This window comes from Camelus dromedarius, chromosome 33 (assembly GCF_036321535.1).
Source record: "Camelus dromedarius isolate mCamDro1 chromosome 33, mCamDro1.pat, whole genome shotgun sequence".
Taxonomy (NCBI): Eukaryota; Metazoa; Chordata; class Mammalia; order Artiodactyla; family Camelidae; genus Camelus; species Camelus dromedarius.
The window spans coordinates 12138120-12159723 of NC_087468.1; the positions used below are offsets into that span (position 1 = coordinate 12138120).

Here is a 21604-nt window from a genome sequence, read left to right on the forward strand (position 1 = left end):
GGGCTAATGTTTCTTATCCTTGCTCCTGAAATCTGCCAGCCCTCATGATGCCTTTCCCAACGATATATTCATATGGGCTTGCCGCTGCATTACCCCCAATTGTTTTTCAGGGTTTCCTGCCCCGGGTCCTAAGAGCATTGTTGTTTTGCGAGAGGTCTGCAGAATGCCGTTTAGAAATTGCTGGCGTGGTGTGGACGGGCCCCACTGTAGACGTTTCTGCCTCCACGTATTAAAGGTGGTCTGAGATGCATGAACTTTGATCCGAAAGTGAAATTATCGAATGTGTTAGCATGTTCTGAATTTTCCGGTCTTGTTGTGAGGAGTGGAGATTTGGCTTCTTTTTCAGAAAATACATCAAAAGTGCTTTTGTATGGGACCAGACAGCTGATGTGAAGCGCAGGGCACTGACTCTTGGTTCCGCTACATCCTTTGATCACGTTGCCACCTTCCAGCGAGAACAGACAGCAAAAAACCCAGACATGAGTCCCAGGCTCGCACGCGCCGTGACACACGGCTGCTGCGTTAGCAATTACCGGAGGTTGTTTCTGCTATTCCAGCTTGAGGGGTTAATTTGCTGTTGCTTTAAATTCTGCGCTGCCTTTCTAGTTTGGACAAAAAGTCCAGCATTCTTACTCAGGATAGATAACACCCAAGTTTTCCTCTTGCTGTTTCAGAATGGCAAGCTTTCCTCTCTTGCTTGCTGACGGTGGAGGACATTTGCTTACCTCTCCTCATACGTATACAGAATTCCCAATATCGTTTAAAGAGAAAGACAATTACTTGGTAATTTGAATAAAAACATACAGTAAATGATTCCCCAAAGACTTAACCTGCTGAATAAATATTTAGTGTACGTGCAAAGAACAGGCTGCATCAGTTTTCCTTTTCAGCCAGAACTTTTAGTCAATAAAGTCTCCAAAATTTGCTTCCCCTCAAAGATGAGAACCTCAGGGCTGACCCAGACCCCATCCCCAGCTGCTGGTCAGTGGCCATTGGTCTCCTGTAACCCCAGCATCGCCCAGGCAGAGGGCTGGAGGAATGGGACGACGTGAGGATCAAGTTCCAGCATGGCCTTGGTTTGCCCTGGGGCCTCAGGCACATGATCTAGCTTTGCTAGGGTTTGGTATCTCTTCCAAAAATTCAGGTTTGCCGATAACTCCCCAGAAGATGATTTTGTGGAGGAGCTTCTGTGACCTGTGTGAATGCACCAGGCACTTGGAGCAGTTCTGAAAATTCTCGTTTCCTCTCTTTAACTCCAATACACTGGCACAGAACAACCTAGGAGCAACCAGAATCTTCTTCACCTGCTTTCTTCCCAGCCCCCGAGAGAAAGGCAGTGAACCAAAGACTAATGGCGCCAAGATTCTCCCTCTTGACAGTAGTGCTGGGAATCGTTCTTGTGGACTCTAATTTGTGCCAGCCATGAATCCTTCCTCCTTCCCATTATCTTGGCTGGTGATGAGCTGAAGACACCGCTACACCTGCAGGACAGGGAGGACCTCACCGGAGGAGTGATCTCGTTGGAGCTGAAGTCACTTCAGTGGTTTGCTGATGAGAAGGAAATTGTAGATTCAAATTATAACAGAACTTGAAGGAAGTTTTCAGTGTCTGGGGAAAAACTGTGTTAGAAGGTGCCACTTAAAACTTATGAATAACGTACGAACAGAAAGAAATTCATAGTTATGGGACTAAACCTGTCTGTCTAGAGAGAAGGGCAGTGAAAACCAAAGATGCCAGCCCAGTAGCTTTTGTCCAATAAATTAGCGTAATATGACAGCTAAATTCAGAATACTTTTCCCATGAGTGTTCCTTAAGTGGATTTTGTCTTACGTTTCAAAAGTCTTCTATTTTATCTTCAAAGTGAACATCTGGGCACATGTTCGTTACTGTTTTGCACTCAACTCTATAGAATCTTCAAGCACTCGATCCATTTTTCCACACGGATATCTACACGTCTCTCATGAGATGCACACAGGGCCTTGTGAATAGCAACACTTGTCTGATTGTGTCGGATTGGAAATTCGAGAGCCCATGGAGAAGTAAAGTGAACTGCCCCAACTGTTTTGTTTTTTTTTTCTCGAAAAATAGCTTTATTGAGATACAATTCATATGCCGTAAATTATGCATTCAAAGTAAACAGTGCAATGATTTTTAGTATATTCACAGAGTTGTACACCCATCGCCACGGTCTAATTCTACAGAGTTTTTGTCAGTCCCTGAGAGAAACCCTCTACTCATTCGTGGTCACTTTCAGTCAGTTACCCCTACCCCCAGCCTTAGGCAAGAACTAATCTACTGTCAGTCTTCATCAGCAGGGCTTTTCTGGTCATTTCGTATCAGTAAAATCATACAACATGTTGTCTTTTGTCACTGGCATCATTTAACATAATGTTTTACAGACTCATGCATGTTGTAGTATGTATCAGAATTCCATTCTTCTTTACAGTGCAAATAACATTCCTTTGTACGGATGTTAGACATTTTATTTATCCATTCATCAAGTGACGGCTGTTGGGTTGCTTCCAGCTTTTGGCTGTTGTGAATAATGCTCTTATTAACAGTCATGGACACACAGATTTTTGTGTGGACGAATGTTTTAATTTCTCTACCTAGGTGTGGAAATGCTGGGTCATGTAGTAACTGTATGTTTAATATTTTGAGGAGCCGCCAAAATGTTTTCCGAAGCGGCTAAAGCATTGTGCATTCCCACTCGCAGCGTACAAGGGTTCCAATTTCTCCACATCCCCACCAACACCCGTTTCTGTCTTTTTTATTGTAACCATCTAGTGAGCGTGAAGTGCTATCCGCTTGCGGTTTTGATCTGTATTTCTCTAACGACTGTTGATACTGAGCATCTTCTCATGTGGTTATTGGCCATTTGTGTATCTTCTTTGAAGAAATGTCTATTCAGTTCTTGACTCATTTTTAAACATTGGGTTGTTGAGTTGCAAGGGTTCCTTTTATGTTCTAGTTACCATTCCCTTATCAGATGTATGTCCTGAAAATACTTTCTCCCGTTCTGTGGGTCGTTTTTTCACTTTCTTGATGATGCCCTGTGAAGCACAGATGTTTTTTTACCTTGGTGAAGTCCAGCTTATCTCTTTTTCCTTTGTTACTTTTGCTTTCAGTATCCTGTCTAAAAAATCATCGCCTAATCAAAGGTCATGCAGATTTACTCCTATGCTTTCCTCCAAGAGCATTATAGTTTTAGCCCCTCGATTTAGGTTTACGATGCATTTTGAGATAATTTTTTGTGTGTATAGAGTGTAAGAAAGGACTCCAGTTTCATTCTGTTGCATATGGAGATAGAGCCCCGCCTTCTTGGCTGTACCACCTGCCCAGTGTACAGCTTCCATCTCTCTGAGCTCTTGGTGGTGAGGGGTCGGGGAAAGAGGTGGATGGAGTAGATTAAGGTTCAAATGAGATTAAGTTGAGTCTTTTGAGTTAATGTTTCTCCATTTGCTTAATGTCTTTAGGATAATTTCCTGAAACTTTAGGAGTTGTTTTAGAAATAGTTTTCAGTGATTAAATGAAAAAGTTTGGGTATCAGTACCTTGGATGCAGGTCAGCAGAAGGAGTGGAGTCTGGCTGGGGATGAAAATTAGATTTCCTTTTTGAGCAAAGCTCAGAAGTGTGCTGTTATCTCAGATTCAGTCCTGATAGAGGGGGTACGAGGACCCTGGCTTCCTGATCGTTGGCAGGTTCCCTGGTCCAGTCTCCACCAGCCTTCCCCAGCCTCTTTGAAATGCATTCACCCAGGCTGTCAAGTTGTGTTGCATTCTTTGGCAGCCCATGATTTGGATAATTTCCAGCATCCCAAGATCGTACACAAAAACTCAAATGACCTTGTGGAAGTTTATTTCCAGGCAGTATCCCTGCAAAGCAGATGAATTATTTTTGTCACAGGCATAATAAATTGTTAATTTTGGAAATGTTTTTTTGTAAAGAAAACAACTGCCAGATTATTTTCTTTATAATCTTCAATTATGTGCAAGGATACATCAGTACAAAGAAACAAGATGGGCTTGTCATGACCCAGATGACGGCATTGTCCTTTGGGAATACCCAGGAGAGGGTTGGAGCCAGGTCACAGACGAGGCGGATATTTCTGGGCAAAATGTGGCAGTGAAATCTAGGTGGTGAAGGCAGAATGTCCTAAAATGAAACCCTGGGAAATTAGAAGGTATAATAAGCTCCATGAAGGTCCATTCTGTGGCTGAGGGCAGCAGACCACTGGTGGGTTCTCTGGACAATGCCAGCTGAGGGAACTTTTCATTGCTGTGTTCTGGGCCTTGGTCACAGATGTGTTCATCCAACACCTGACATCCAGATGCTGGACAGAAGTGAGGCCCAACAACTGGGTAGATAGATGCTGTTAGGTGGAAGATGAAGTGTTTGGCTTCTGCTGGGAGGGGTAGTTATTACAGTATAGACCCACTCAAAGAGATTTTTTTCCCCTTAAATAAATATTCCTTGAAGGCACGTATTCTGGTGCCAACAGAATATCAAAGTTTGCTTTTACTTATTATTTCAGTTTTAGAATCAAAGATGAAAAAGGATGCCTGGAAAAAGCTGTGTTTAGGGAGGCTCAGGACTTGCATTAATTTCCTGGCAGATTAGAGAATGAAGTGGGAGAGAGGTTAAAGCAAGGACTCGTCTGCCAAGTCAGTTGGAAAGAGGAAGATCAAGGGAATTGTCTGAACCCTGGGAATGGCTATTTTAAGCAGATAGGAACAAGAGTCTGTTCACCTTCAGAGATCCTTCTCCAGTCAGCCTAGTGGCACTTGCTACAGTTAACTCTATTGGTAGATTTATTCCTGTATCCCATTGGGGTAGACCTACATCTCTCACCTCTGCTTATCTTTAAAGTTAAAACAACCACAAAGTAACACAGATGAAGGAAAAAAGTGTCTGGTCCTTTGGTATAGTTTTAAAAACATTCCTAATAGGAAAAAAAAAAATTCCAAAGCAAAGGCATTGGATCAAATTGATTATATAAACATTTTAAAAATGTACATATTTCAAAAGCAAAGATAAAGACTTGACACAGTAAAGAAACATCTAAACAAACATGACTAAAGAAGGTTTATTTTCCTTAATATATAAAGAGCCTCTGTGAATAAATAAGAAAAACAGTAATACCACAGTATATAAATAAATAGGTATATGATATGAGACAATTTTAAGAAGACATATCTATGGCTAATAAATATGTAAACTCATCCCCATCACTTGGGTGTCAACAGAGACCAGGTGGGGAGCCTAGCCTTCTGCCTCCACATCAGGAATAACTCCTTTCATGTCAGAGAGATCCAGAGGATATAAATAAGATCCAGAATCACAACATAACATGACAATGTACCTGTCTCAATTACAAAAAGTCACTCATCATACTAAGAATTAGGAGGATTTCAAACTGAATGACAAAAAATAATCAATAGATACCAACACTGAGGTGATGGAGGTGTTAGAATAATCTGAAAAATATTTAAAGCAGCCATCAGAAAAATGCTTCAAAGAGCAATTACAAAACGCTTGAAACATGAAAAAATAGAATGTCTTGGCAAAGAATTGAAAGTGGAGGTGAAGGGATGGACTATATTAAAGGAAGAACCAAATGGAAATTTTAGAACAGAAAAATACAATAACCTAAATAAAAAACCCAGTGAATGGTGTCAGCATCAGAATGGAGGGGACGGAAGAAGGAATCAGCAAACTAGAAGATTGAAAAAAAAGGAAAGAGAATATCCATGCAACAAAGAGCTACTTCTTTGAAAAGATCCATAAAATTGACAGACCCCTCACAACACTGTCAAAGAGGAAAAGAGAAAACACAAATTCCTAGTATCAGGAATGAGACGGGGGATATTACTGCAGACCCTGCAAACATTAAACAGGTTAATGAGAGAATACCAGGAACAACTGTGTAAACATACATCTGAAAACTTAGACGAAATGGGCCAATGCTTTGAAAAACACAGAATACCGCAACTCATCTCATATGTAGGACAATTGAATAATCCTATAACTGTTAAGGAAATTGAATTAATTTAAAAACTCCTAAAAAATCTTCAGACAAAATATTCTCATTGGAGAATTCTGCCAAACATTTAGAGAAGAATTTAACAATAATTCTGTACAACTCTTCTAGAAAATAGAAGAGGAAGGAACACTTTCCAAATTCATTTTATGAAGCTAGTTGTATCCTGTTTGCAAAGCCAAATAAAGTCACTGTAATAGAAAAGGAAATTATGGAACAGTATCCCTCATGAATATAGACACAAAAATCCTTAGCAAAATATTAGGAAATAGAATTTAGCAATATATAAAAAGAATTATACACCATGACCAAGTAGGGTTTATTCTATTATGGAGCTGATTTAATATTCAAAAATCAATGCAATCCACCATATTGATAGACTAAAGAAGAAAAATTATGTAATCGTAATCAATTGGTGCAGAAAGAGCATTTAAAAAATGTAATCTACATTCTTGATAAAAACTCTCATTCAAATAGGAATAGCGAGAAATGTGTTCAGTCTGATACAGATCATCTACGAGAGACACAGGCGTGCCTCAGTTCACTATGCCTAGCTGCACTGCACTTTGCAGACTTTGCATTTTTTCTACAAATTAAGGTTTGTGGCAACCCTGCATTGAGCAAGTCTATTGGCACCATTTTCCAAACAATCTGCGCTTGCTTCGTGTCTCTGTGTCACGTTTTGGTAATTCTCACGATATTTCAAACTTTTTCATGATTATTGTATTAGTCATGTAATCTGTGATCAGGGGTTTTTAAAAAATTCATTAATTTGTTTTTTAAAAATTGAAGTCTAGTCAGTTTACAATGTTGTGTCAGTTTCTGGTGTACAGCATCATAGTCAGTCATACGTATACATACAGATATTTGTTTTCAAATTCTTTTTCATTATAGGTTACTACAAGATGTTGAATGTAGTTCCCTGTGCTCTACAGTAGAAATTTGTTGTTTATCTATTTTATATATAGTAGTGTGTATCTGAAAATCTTGAACTCTCAATTTATCTCTTCCCACACCCTTCCCCACGGTAACCATATGTTTGTTTTCTATGTCTGAGTCTGGTTCTGTTTTGTAAATAAGTTCATTTGTGTCTTTTTTTTTTAAGATTCCACATATAAATGATACCATATGACAATTTTCTTTCTCTTTCTGACTTACTTCACTTAGAATGACAATCTCCAGGTCCATCCATGTTGCTGCAAATGGCATTATTTTATTCTTTTTTTATGGCCGAGTAGTATTCCATTGTATAAATGTAACACAGTGTCTTTATCCAGTCATCTGTTGATGGACATTTAGGTTGCTTCGATGTCTTAGCTACTATATACAGTGCTGCTGCAAATATTGGGGTGCATGTATCTTTTCAAATTAAATTTCCCTCTGAATATATGCCCAGGAGTAGGATTGCTGGATCATATGATAAGTGTATTTTTAGTTTTTTGAGGAGTCTCCGTGCTGTTTTCCATAAAGACTGCACCAAACTACATTCCAACCAGCAGAGTAGGAGAGTTCCCTTTTCTCCACACCCTCCCCAGCATTTATCGTTTGTGGACTTGTTAATGTTGGCCGTTCTGACCAGGGCCTTTGATGTTACTACTATGACTCACTGAAGAATCAGATGATGGTCAGCATTTTTTAGCAATAAAATATTTTTAATGAGGTCTGTACATTTTTGACGTAATACTATTGCATGCTTAATAGACTACAGTGTAGTATAAATTTAACTTTTATATAAATTATATTAAATTTGTATTTTTTTCCCCAGGAAGCCAAAAAATTCACATGACTCACTTTATTGCCACAGTGGAGAGAGGAGAGGAGGCTGGCTCCCAGCAGGGTCACCCTCTTGCTTCCTCACTCTAGGGGCCAAAGTGCTGGTAGCTTCTGCAATACTTCTGCAGTGCAGCTGGTAGGAGACTTCTGTCTCTCTCTGTATGTGTGATTTTTAAAAAAAAGTGAAGTCCTTAGGCCACCCCAGGCAGCTATAATTTATGGCTCCACATCTCCCACCATTCTAATGTTTTGCATGCATAAGAATGTGAGTTGTTTTAAAAGAAAAATCTCAAGGAATCAGAGTTCTGGCGACTAACATTAACCACCACCATGTCACTCATAGATATTACTAAGGCTGTAATTCTGAAAAGTAAATTAATTTCCCTGGTGTGGGAACCCTCTGAATAACTTCCAGGTTCCTCTCTCGGGTAGGCTGATTGACTCTGGAAGGAACCTGCTGCTTCCATGACAACATGATGTGCTGGAAGGCTCGGCCCACGCCACCTTCCCCAGCTTCATTTTGTCCACCTTGTCCCTCCCTGGAATTTGGGGAGAATAAAATTAGCTGGTGTTCTTGGGTACAGAAGAAGGGCAGGTGTTTTTAGAAAGCTTTTCCAGCACACACACACGAGCACATACACACACACGCACACACACATGAGCACATACACACACATGCACACACATGAGCACATACATACACACGCACACACGCACACACACACACAGCACACACTTATTTTCTAACTTACCAGTTGACAGTTTGCTTTCTTCTCTGTCAGCAATTTCATTATCTTTAATTTAAAGTTGAGTGGAAGAGATTTTTCTCTTCACCCTGAGAATCTTTTTCCAGCAGTTTTAGTGATGCAGAATAGATTGATGCTTTGTTTGGGTGAAAGGGGAAAAAAAAGTGTTTCTTGTGGGAAAGTTTTAAATGGCCTTCCTAGATAAAGGATGAATAGAACAGAGGTTAATCCTGGGAACTCGGGATAACGGTAATGACTGTGGTGATGACCCTGCCATGCCTTGAACACCTACTGTGTGTCAGGCGTGGGCAGTATCTCCCTTAGTCCTCACGGTCATTGTCAGCCCCGTTTTAGGATCAGGGAACCTGAGGCTCAGTGAGTTTGAGGAACTTGCCTGGAATAAAACTGCAGGTGTCAGAGTCTGTGTGCAAACCAGGTTTGTCCTCCCCAAAGCCTGGGTTTTAACCACAATATCCTCCTCTCCTCCTGTGATGCCTGGGGTGATGTGATGTTGACTTGGTCCCAAGGTGGCCTCCCTGGGCCGCATGAGCACCAGAAGAGGAAAAGAACAGACTCAGCAGAGCGGTGGCCGGGCTGACCGGGGTCTGTGGTGAAGGGGTCAGACCCCTCTTGCTGGTGTCATGGAACTGTCTAAGAAGAGTTGGTCAACCTTCAGATCCAGGGTGGCCAGGCCTGGCTGTCTACTGGTCCTGCGTGGTCAGGGTTACAATGGTAATACCCTAGGGTTGTGATTTTGGCCAGAAATGGCCCACACAATAGAAATATGGAGACATAGCCACAGGTTACTCTGCCTCATGTGGTCTCTTCTCTGAAGGGCTTCTGGGGTCTCCTCTGGGGTCATCCATCCACTGATGTGAGGAGGTGGCCTGATCCCAACCCCCTGTGGTTCTGCAGCCCGCGCCCCTTGGCACTGCTCTTCTAGGGCTGATGGATGGGGTAGACAGTCTTTGCAGCTGAGGGTGGCAGAATGTCAGTCCCCACCAGACACCGGCTATGACTTTAGACCCACGGGTTTCCCACTGGGGAGGGGAGCCTTTATGTTCCTGAGTTTTGATTTGGTGTGACCTTTGAAAAAGGGAAAAAAGCAACGGTGAAGGCTTTTTCTCTGTGCTCTCCGGTCAAGAAAACACAGGCTCTCGTATCTGTGTGTGCGTGTAGGGTGGCGGCTCCCGCGCTCTCTCTAGACCTTTGGACACTGGTACTAAAGCACCTTCAGTTTTTTCTGTGTCTTAAATATTCTCCTGTTTAAAGATTGTCATTGACCCCATCACAACCACTGAGGTTTGTGTATTCTATTCTGCAGTTATTGGTAGACTGTTAAAGAGTAAGAGGAAAAAAAGATGTCTGGAAGGTGCAAAAGTTATTTTGCTGGGATTTCTGCAGGACTGGAGGGGCACTCAGAACTTTTCCCTGGGACCGTTTTGCATATTGAATCACAACGAGGTCTACTAATAAAGAAGCACTTACCCGCATGTTACAGACATACACCTGCAACATCTCTCCTCCAGACGGGCTGTAAACTGCCCATTTGGGGAATGACAGTGAAAACACGGTGGATGTAACATGTTGAGCCTCATGTTTCAACGCAGGGTTGCTTTGCCAGAGCCCCAGGGCAAATTATCAAATGTTCAACTTTACAGAAGAAATAGCATGAGCTGTGTGCAGCCCGGCCCCTTCTGTGGTCCCAAACTGGACCCCGAGATGGGGTTGGTTGGGGTTGGGTGTGCTGAGGCTTGGGACTGGGAGTCAGGCGTCTGTGGCACATCACAAGATGATAAGTAGCCAGTTTTTGCACCCTGGCTGGGCAGCTAAACTAAACCTGCTGGGTCCAACTGGTGCCTGTAAAATACCCAGCTGTGTAACGTATTTTCTCTTTGGGTTTCTATGTCCAGGAACACTGCAAAGAAGGAGGGAAATAAAGACAGATGGGCTGTGGGCTCTCTGAGGCTGGGGGGCTCCACCGGGGCCAGTGGGAATGAGGCTCAGTGGTCCACTGGCCGGGTACTCACGGGCTCTCTTGCGTCCAGTCTGTGGCTGAGTTATTCTGGAGGGAAGGTGGCCGCAGGGAACATGGCTAGGGCTCAGGAATTTGCTCCATTTTTGTCCACAGAGGTCAGCTCTTTGACAGTGAAGGAGGGAGGTTCTGTCCTCTGGTGACAGGGATGCCCGTGAACCAGTTCGCACCCCAAGAAGTCTCAGGGTCAAGGATGGGGCCCAGCCACAGAACTCCCCTCCTTCCAGTTTGACTAGATGTCATTCATAGCAGGCTGACGCAACGATGCTACAGAGCAGGAAACACGCAAAGCAATTATCTTTTTAGTAGGTCACCGGCCTCCTCTGGGAGAAGAGACCGGAGGGAGGGCTGGGGAGGCGGGCAGCGCGGCCGCCCCCAGAGGCTGCGCGCGCAGTAGCGGAGTTGGTGATTAATAGCTGTGTCATTTTCTGTGAATGTTGCTTTAAGCAGCCGTGCTCAAAATCGAGTGGGAATGAAATAAAACAACCCCAAATAAATGTTTCCTCTATTCCTCATGAGTTGCTGGAATCCAGAAATAGCTTCTCAACGCTGTAATTTTAAGCGGCCTCGTTCACAGCCCTCTTGCGTGGCTCCTGTGGTGCACATGCACCACTTTCTGTTTTTAAAGCCTATGAAGAATCTGAGCCCAGTGACTTTGGGGTTGTTTTCTGGCCCTGAAATGAAAATTATGTTTACAGAGGAAAATATAGCTTTTACATGTGCTTTTAAAGGAAAATAGTAACCCAGTGGAGGAAAAGGAAGGAGGAATATGGTGTCCATATAGATCGTAAACTGGGATGGTGAAAGCATCTGGCAGGCCATCATCACTGCCAGTTGCAGGGATGTGGGAGCTGTGTGCAGGGCGATGTGCCTGGGTGCTGGCAGCCAGGGGATGGGCCTGGACCATCCTGGGCCCTGAGAGCATAAGTAAGAGGATGAGCGCAGAGTGGCAGGGCAGGGTTCCTGCTCCGGCCAAGCGCTCTCAGAGCACAGAGACTGGAGGCCCCCTCTCCCTGCCACCTCTGTCGGAGCCAGGCCGCCAATGGTCTGGTTCCTGGCCCTGGGGCGATTCCGGCTGGGGAACAGTGGCCTCGAGTGAAAGAACCCGTGCGGGAGGTGGCTGGGGGCGTGGGCTCTGGGTTGGTTAGTCTGCAGATGAAAGATACAGTCCTTTGCTCCCTCGAGGAATCGGCTTGTCCTGGGAAGGGCAGTCCCTCCAGGGCCAGCCAAAGCCCAGATGTCCACGCATCAAAACATGTGGCTGATACAGGTGCGCAGGGCACCAGCCCGGAAGGGCAGGGTGCTCCCGTACGGGAAAGAAACATGAAATGCTCGGGGCCTTCTGGGGAGAGGCAGCTGCCCGCTTTGATTGCTTTGGTTTGGTGTTTGAAGGGGCGAATCCAGAACAGGGAGGAGGGGGCCGAGCCACCATAAATGTGACGTGCGGCACCTCGGCTTGAGGCTGGCTGCAGGCAGAGCGCCCTGCCTGGACAGAGGCCCAGGACGGAAAGGTGTCTTTGGGGCTGAGCAGGAAAAATGGTTGAGACTCTTGAGGAAGACCAAAGTGGCTCTTGGATGCCAAACTGAGGCTTCTGGATTTTATTCTGTATGAGCTTGCCAGGGCTGTTTGGCCCTTAGGAGTTCTCCTGATGAATTCATAGACTCATACACTGTGACTACGCTGGGCCGTGTATCATAATGGCGGAACTTAATTAACAAGTTACGATGCTGATGTAAATTAATTCCGGATGGAAAAAAATCCACTATGGTGGGGCTGAAAACGCGGCACCTCCCAGGCTGGCTGATGATGCTGGAGAATGGAGAGGACTCTGGCGACCTTGGGGACCAGCCCTGTACCCCCCCACCCCCGAGGGGCTGACATCCTCTGACCACCAGGGGATTACGTCAAGGAATGGGGTCCAGAATTGCCAGATCTTCCTTGTTTTCAAGAAAGGGCGGACAATCAGATTCTTGTTGGGAAATCTCCTGAGACATGTGAAATCACCTGGTCACCTGGCAATACATTAACCAAACTCTTCCCTCCCCGTCAGTGTGATGAAAGGCACTGTGAGTCCAGCCGCACTGACCCTTGGTGGCCTCTTTCTGTTCAGCACCTGTCACCCAATTGAACTATGAGGGTCAGAGAAGAAATGGGGTGATTACAAGGGTGCTCACATTGGGGAACAGAAGCACGGCAGGTTGGGGGTCAGATCTGGCATCCAAAGACCCTCCCTGAGGTCGGGGTGAGCCATTCCGTGGTGCCTCACCTGCATTTCCTCATTGGAGAACACATTCATTCTTTTATTCATTCAGCAAACATTGAGGGTCTGCTGAGTGCTGGCTGAGACAGACACTGCACACACAGAAAATTCAATGGGACACCATCTCCAATCACTGTGTTATTGGAATTATTTTTTGGCAAAAACTAAAACTAAAAGGTGCTGTGATCAGTCCCTTCTTTCGCTGTTGCCATCCGGGTGATGCTTCCTGCAATGATGTTCTGGTACCAAATAAGGAGATACTGGTGATTGACAGGGTCGGGTGGGCAGGGGCCGGGGGAGGTGTGCACAAGGCTTCCCTGCTCACCACCTACTGGAAACTAGGTGGCAGAGCTTTCAGAAATATACAGTGCAGGCTTCTGAAAAGCTCAGCCTTATTGTCATCTTTGTAATTCCTTGTATGGGTTTATACAATGCTTTTTGCAAGAGAAATTGAAAAGACAGAGTAACTACAATTCTCTTCTTGAGATCTGAGATGTTTTTATTATTCCCTGGGCCTTCCTGACTCTGGTGGACGCCTGGCGCCTGGTGTAGTGCCGGCACAGAGCAGGCGTGTGGATGTCCCCCAGGGGAGTGAATCGCATGTGGCAGCGTCTGGTTTCAGTGGACAAGAGCTTTGCCACAGCGACCATAGGACAAGTCACAGCACAATCGCAGCATTTTGAAATGAAAGTTTAAGAGTGAGGACAAATGGAGTTGATAAAATGACCTGACGTTATGATGACACCGTTATTGGATCTGTGATTGTTTTATTGGCTTCAACACGATCCAGCAAAAGCTGAGAGGTTTGCCTATAGACTTTGTCAGGCTCGTTTGGCACTGTGCCCTGTTGGCTGAGTATGGTTGGGATGGATGGAGGGCATGGACAAAGGCAGGGTGGGGTTGTGGTCCTCGGACAACCATCGGTGGGGTGGTTAGACTGCGTCTGGGGAAGCTGTGCTGGTAGAAGATGAGCCTGCGTCCACAGTGTGCCTGTGTGCTTTGCTAGGTGTGTCCTCACTGACTCCCAGCCACATGACACGGCCAGGCTGTAAATTCTAGATGCCTTAGGAACTAAAAAGATCACGGAGCCCTTCTTTTAATTACAAATGGGAGCAGTATTAAAGCATGACACGATGACTCAGAAGGTATCAGATATAAAATTTTTTTAAATGTGCTGTTTCCTCTTTCCCCTTGAATGACTGATGGATAGCCTCATTTCACTGGTGTCTGAAGCACAGGTTCACCTTGCCTGCTTGATAACCTAGCATGCTGTGCAAGTGTGTATGTGTGCACACATGCGTGTGTGTATGGTGCACACGTCTGTGTAAAATGTTACAGACATAAACATTAAGGTCAGAGCTGTCACAGAGGGAGGCTGCCAAGCCCAGTATCGTAGAGCATCAGCCTGTCCAGGGCAGAAGGGTGACATCCTCGTGCCGGGCTCTTGCCATCTGCAGCTGCGGGACTCTGTGTAAGATTTGTCCGTGGGTGGTACCTGGGGACAGTCCCACACCACTTTTTGAGCTGCTCCGAGGAGGGCCCCCGTTCACCCCTCCACAGCTGTGTCAGAGCGAAATGCAGTGCTGTCCACAGGGCACAGGGTTTAAGGCAGGATGCACGGACACCTTTTCCAGCAGGGATGGTGGAGGGGATTTAGGTGGGCTGAAAATAACAGCCCGCCTGTGAATCTGACAGAAGCACCGGGGTGAGCGTTCCCTCCTTGTTGAGAATGTCCTTTTGAAATATATTCTAGGATATCGCTCCTTTCCTATTAACTATGTCAGAAACTTAGGAAAGCTGAATAATTAATGATCATAGGGTGCTTGGAACTATAAAATGCCATGTAAATGTTAAGGAGTAAAAAATACTCTGTGTATTAAATAGATACACAGCTTTAAAAATATCCCATGGTGGGAAGGTTAATTTCCAGGGGAGCTAAAAAGCTTTTTGTCGGACTCTCTTTGGAATTATTTTTAATATCTTAATATCTTAACTACATTTTAGGAGACTCAGGCATCCTGTCCTCTGAAGTATTTGAAGGACAGATGGCTGTTTGGAACAATGTTGCCTCTTGGATTTCAGTAAAATTGTATCTGCTTGATTCTGTCTCTAGCAGGAGGCAGTTTGGGCCCAAAGCCAAGGAAGAGGTCAGGATTATTGAGCACCAAACGCAAACCCTGCGGCTGATGCCTCACTTGGCCACAGCCTTGGCCCTGACCTTCGCCAGCAGGTGAGATGGCTCTGGGGGTTTGCCCTCTCAAGGTGAGTCTGAGGCTCTGGCGTCAGCAGGAGGGAGAGGGGTGGTGGGCAGGGGCGAGCACTGAAGAGCCTGTGGTTAGAATTCAGCACTCAAGTTAGAAGTGACGTCTGAATCTATGGGCAACTGTGTGCCAACCAATTAGATAACCTAGATAAAATGGAAAAGGGAGGAAAGTCCTAGAAAGATATAAACTACCCAAACTGAATGAAGACTAAATAGAAAATCCGAATAAACATATAACAACTAAAGAGACTCGATTTGTAACTTGAACGTGTCCAAAACATAGACGACAAGGAAATACTTCCCAATTGAGAACACTCAATACCAAAATGAGGCAAACTATAGACCAGTATCACTTATGGATATAGATGTAAAAATCCTCAACAAAATGCAGGCAAACTGAAGCCAGAAAAATATAAAAAAGATTATATTACCAAGTGAGATTTATCCCAGGAACACAATTTTGGTCTAACATACAAAAACCAACCAATGTAACAACTGTATTAAATAGAATAAATGAAAAAAACCCCACATGATCATCTCTACAGATGTGGAGGAAACATTTGACAAAATCTAACACCTTTTCATGATAAAAGACACTCAAAAGTCTGGGATTAGAAGGGAACCTCTTCTGTCTCATAAAAGGCATCTACGAAAAATCCACAGTTAACATCACACGTGGTGGGTGAAAGATGACTGCTTTCCTCCTAAGATCTGGAGCAAGACAAGGATGTCCGCGCTCTCCACATCTATTTAACATTGTGTTGGATGTGTTAGCCAGGACAAGCAGGCAAGAAAAATAATAGAAGCCGTGTAGATTGGAGAGGAAGAAGTAAAACTGTCTGTATTTACAGATGACATGGTCTTGTATATAGAAAATCCTAAGAAATCCACTAGAAATTTGTTAGAACTAATACATTCAGCAAGATTACAGGATCCAAGATCAATATATAAAAATCTATTGTATTTTGATATCCTCACAATGAGTAATCCAAAAATGAAATGAAGAAAAGCAATTCCATTTACAATAGCAACAAAAAATAAAATACCTGTAATAAATTTAACAAAAGAAGTTTAAAAAGATGTCAATATATGGAAAGGCATCCTGTGTTTATAGATCAGAAGACTTAATGTTATGAAAGTGGCAATACTTCCACAATTCATGTACAGATTTAATGCAATCTTTATCAAAATCCCAGGAGCCTGTGTTTTTTTTTCCTCCAGAAATTGAAAAGCTGATCTTAAAATTTATATGGAACGGAAAAGACCCAGTATAGCCCAAACTATCTTGAAAAAGAAGAAAAGTTGGAAGACATACACTTCCTAATTTGAAAACGTACTACAGAGCTATAATAATCAAGGCAGTGTTGGGGACTTGGTATAGCTCAGTGGTAGAGTGCGTGCACAAGGTTCCAGGTTCGATCCCCAGGACCTCCATTAAATAAATAAACCTAATTACCTCCACCCACCCTAAAAAAAACCTCCCAAAACAAAAAACAACGTGGTATCGAGAGCACAGAAATAAATCCCTAACTGTATGGTCAGCTGATTTTGGGCAGAGGTGTTAAGACAATTCAATGGGTGACAGAATAGTCTTTTCAACAAATGGTTCTGGTACAACTGGATACCCACATGCGAAAGAATGAAGTTGGACCCCTCCCTCACAGCATGGGCAGCAATTACCTCAACGTGGAGCACAGACCTAAATCTAAGAGCTAATGACATAATAAAGCTGGTAGAGGGGAACAGGAGTCAGCCTTCACAACCACGGGTTAAGCAATAATTTCTTAGCCATAATTACCAGGGACTAGGGGATAAGGGAGGGAGCGAGGAGTGACAGCTGATGGATGTGGGAGTTCTTTATGGGGTGATGAAATATTCTAAAACTAGGTAGTAATTTAATTAGATGGGTGCACAACTCTGTAAAATATATTTAAAGCTGTGGAATTGGGTACTTTTAAAGTGTGAATGCTGTGGTGTGTGAAAGATCTCTCAATAATGCTGCTATGAAAGAAAAAGAAAGAAAGAAGGAAGGAAAGAAAGAAAGAAAGAAAGAAAGGAAGAAGGAAAGAAAGAAAGAAAGAAAGAAAGAAAGAAAGAAAGAAAGAAAGAAAGAAAGAAAGAAAGAAAGAAAGAAAGAAAGAGAGAGAAAGAGAGGGAGGGAGGGAGGGAGGGAGGGAGGAAGGAAGGAGAGAAAGAAAGAGAGAAAGAAAGAGAGAAAGAAAGAGAGAAAGAGAGATCAGGTCCTGTGAACAATCAGTGATGTTGAGCATCTTGCCATGTGCTTGCTGGCCATCTGGATGTCTTCTTTGGAGAGATGTCTGGGTTTCTTTGTAAATACAGAGATAGTTAGGTCATGATTCTTTTTTATCCAATTTGAAAATCTCTGACTTTTAGCTGGTATGTTTAGACCAGTTGCATTGAAAGTGACTGCTGATAAGTTTGGATTAAAATCTATATTGATAGCTGATTTTTATTTTTTCCATCTGTTTTTTTGTTGCTTTTTCCTTTCTCTTCTGCCTGATCTTGGATTACATGAGTATTGTTTATTATTCCATTTTATCTCTTTCATTGACATTATTTATATTTCTTTTGAAAATATTGTAATTGTTGACCCAGGATGTATAGTCTGCATCTTTAGTGAGTTAGAGACTACACTGAACTATTCTATTGCTTCCCCTGGAGTGGAAAGACCTTAAACAGTGTGTTCCCAGTGCCTCCCTCCATACTTTTTTTCTGCAGTTGTTGTCACATAATTTCCTTTTAAATATGCTGCAAGTACACAACATATTGCTACTGTCTTTCTTTTACAGGTATGTTTTAGAGCAATTAAAATGAGTACAATTGAATTTTATTTTACCTTTATTTATTCAATTTCCAACATTTTAATTTACTTGTTATTGATCCAGATTTCTGATTGATACCATATTTGTTCTGCCTGCAGAACTTCTAACATTTCTTATACAATCAGTCTGCTAGCAATGAATTCTCCCAAGTTCTGTTTTTTGAGGAAGTCTTTATTTCTCTTTAAAAAAAAAAAAAAGGACGTTACTAATATGTACAGAATTATGGGCTGATATTTTTTTTTCTTTGAGCACCATAGTGATGTCACTGCCTCTGTTGTCTTCTTGATTCCTTGATTCTCATGAGAAAGTAGCCATCATTTTTTGGCTGTTTCTCTATAGGCCTCATATATTCCCACTTTAACTGCTTTTATGATTTTCTCTTTTTCTTTGATTTTCAGCATTTGATTATGTTGGCCTCGGTGTGGTTTTGTGGTTTTGTGTGTCTATGCTGTTTGGAGTCTGTTGAGCCTCAGGGATCTGTGGGTTGAAGATTTTCATCAAATCTGGAAGTATTTTGACCATTATTTCTTCAAATATTTGTTCTGCCCCATTCATTCTTTCCTTCCTATACAGATGTTAAATGGCTTCAGATTGTCCTACATGTCACTGAAGTTATGTTCTTTTTTTTTTTTTTTCCTCTATACTTCAATTTGGATAATGTCCACGGACCTGTCTTCAGGTTCTCTGTTCCTTCCTTACACAACGTCTGATCTACTAGAATGTGCTGATCCCTCTGGAATTCAGTTCATCAAGCCTTCCTGCAGCCTTTGTTCTTTGACAACTCTTTGGGAAAACGTGATTTTTTAATTTTATCCACTTTTTTTTTTCTTGCTGCTATTCAGGGAGCAAAAGTCTCCAGTGTTCTTTTGTATCTCAACCCTGTGGTATTTCTTTTAGCCTTATCGATTCCATCTGAAGTTGTCACTAACTCTCCACGAAGCATTCCTCACCACGTTTACCCCTTTTGGCCTTACCCTTCTGGCCCTGCTTCAACTAAGGCAGGTGATTCCTGGCACATAAGTTGGTTTTCATTGGTTCTCAACCCGGATGCACATTAAAGTCATCTGATGTGCTTTTTAAAAACTACAGACTCTCTGTACCCACTCCCATGATTCAAACTCACCTGGTCTGGGGAGCAGCATCCCAAGGGACCAGAGTGTGTGCACTTAAGCTCCTTAGTGATTCTTACCAGCAGCCAGGGTTGAGAACCACAGGAACTTTCCAGGCAGTTTCCTCACATGACCTGGAAATTAATTTCACTAACAGATAAGAAACAGCAGTATTAAATTATCATGAACATTTAAATTGGATCAAAACAAGCTGACAAGGAAACCTGAGTATGTTTTGCATGCCTGCCCAAGGAAAATAAATTTTTTCTTTGATTTTTTTATCCAGTGGGACTTGTAGCTATTATAAAGAGGCAAGGCTGTCTCTCCATTCACTTCTTAGTCCACTGTTTACAAATCGGAGACACAAGAAGTTAGTAGACCATGTAACAAAGAGGCACTATTCCACATTTGCAAGTTTGTATATATACAAACACATACTTACAAGTATGCATAAGTTTATATATATAAATATATTTATATGTGTATGTAAGTTTATATATATATACACATACCTAGCTTTATATATATAAGGAAAGTGTTATATGTATCAACATGTTTTCCTTTTTTTCAGCTCCATTTTTATTTTTTGGATTGATTTAAGCTTCATACACCTTGATTCTGTAAGAAGTGTGTTGCCACTATTAAAAAAAATTAAAGTTTCTCTGGATTTTAGGGAGACACTCCTCAAAGGCCAACATCAGAGAAACAGAGGTCACAGCACTCGTCTTAGGCTGAGAATACTTGGAAATTAAACAATAAATTAAAAAATCACGGAGCCCTTACCACGTGCCATGCACGGGTGAGAGAGTGCTGAACAGGACAGTGAGACACACGTCCTCACCAAGCTGTCAATCTGAAGGACCCCAGGACCACCCCGATTTTCCTTACCGTCACCTCCTCGTGCCCTCTGTGGTCTCTGGCCGAGGTCAGTGTCCCCATCGTGGCTCTGCTGCTCCCTCCCTGCCTTTCCCTCCCTCTGTCCCCCACATCGTGGCAGGGGGTTGGCCACGGAGAATCTGGTTATGCGAACGAACGCCCAGGACCAAGTTCCTCAGCCTCGGGGAGTGGTTGTTTGTGTTTTAAAACAAGCCCGGGGAGCAGGTGGCGTTTCTGTGACCTGGCTTTCCTGTTTCTCTCTAGTTGACCACCCTCGTCGCCTTTCCTCCAACTTGGGGAAAAACAGTTTAATGAAGTTGGTTGTTCCATGACAAAACTGAGTGCTAAGTACCTCCCTGCAACAGACATCTCACTTTTTTCAAACTAAGGTTATCAAACCTTGGTTTAGGTCCCATCTCACAATCCCCATGGACATAATTCTGCCAATCAACCGACTTCAGTTTCAGGATCTGCGTAGCCTGTGGTATGATGGGTTAGATATTTGCTCCAGGCATTGGGCCCCACTCAGCTGCAGAGAAACACTCACAAGAGTGGTCCAGACCCTCAGGGATAAGTGTCTGAAGTTAGGCGAGCAGGGAAAACAGGCCACCAGCTGGTGTCCACAGCCCTGCCTCTCCTCCCATCTAAGTGACAACCGCACGGATCACCGTCAGAGCTTCACGTCCCAGTTAAAAGCACGTCATGGAAATGAGGTGGGGTGGCTTCCTCCAGGGCACAACCCAGGGGTTTAGATCTTCAACAACCACCTGGCACCTTGCCAGTAGGGCTGCCAGCTAAAATACAGTCTGTCAGTTAAGTCTGAATTTCAGATAGCCAGTGCACTATTTAGTCTAAGTATTTCCCCTTTCTGCAACAAGGCGTGTGCACTTAAACTAAATATGATGCGTTGTTTATCCAAAATTCAGGTTTTGCTGGGCGTGCTCGGTTTCTGTTTGTTGGACCTGGCAGTCCTGCTGGAGTAGGACGTGCTCCCTGCCACATGGGGCCTGTGATGCCTCATCTGGGGTTTGACAATAGTGAGTTGGCCAGCGGACCTGGTGCCTGGTCCCCTTCCTGATCGCCTTCCTCGCCCATTGCCTCCACAGCCCAGAGACGGGGAGAGAGGGGGGACCTGCTTGGCCCTTAGCGAGCCCCCCTGCACCGCATCCCACCCCAATCGTGTTCTTCTGGCCTTGACAAGGAGGGGATGGAACCAGATGTCCTTTGGTGCCCGTTTGCTCTGGAAGTGACATGCTATGAAGGCGGCGTCCGGGGCTAGCTGGCCAGGGTGGTTGGTAGCAGGTATCCCCTCTTGGAATCATCGTGTGGGATATGCTACAAAAATGAACTTCCTAGCTTACAAAGTGACCAACAACTTTGGAGGGGAAAAAAAAACCAAAAACGGTATTTGCGATGGGCCAGCCTGAAGGAGTATTTGGGATTTGCTTTTCGTCTTGTTTATTCCAGGCCAAGTGGGCAGCTCGCAGTCCAGGCTGGGCTCCGGGAGGGGTCACAGCACCATCGTGCTGCTGTCTGGATGCTGGAGCTGGTCATTCTGATTTTGCCCGACGCCTGTAAAGACGAAGTTTAACACAATAGCTAAGACGTATTCAGGTGCTTACCACAAGCCGGCGCTGCCCTCAGATGTTTACATAGAA

The 21604-nt window shown here is 43.6% G+C and overlaps 1 protein-coding gene across 1 annotated transcript in view; it reads left to right on the forward strand.

The window, feature by feature from the left end:
* Window positions 1-21604, forward strand: part of ACOXL (acyl-CoA oxidase like) — a 240471-nt gene that overhangs the window by 87295 nt on the left and 131572 nt on the right. The window contains exon 10 of the mRNA XM_064481989.1: window positions 14969-15085. Coding sequence (XP_064338059.1) covers window positions 14969-15085 — 117 coding nt within the window. The remainder of the gene's footprint in view (window positions 1-14968; window positions 15086-21604) is intronic.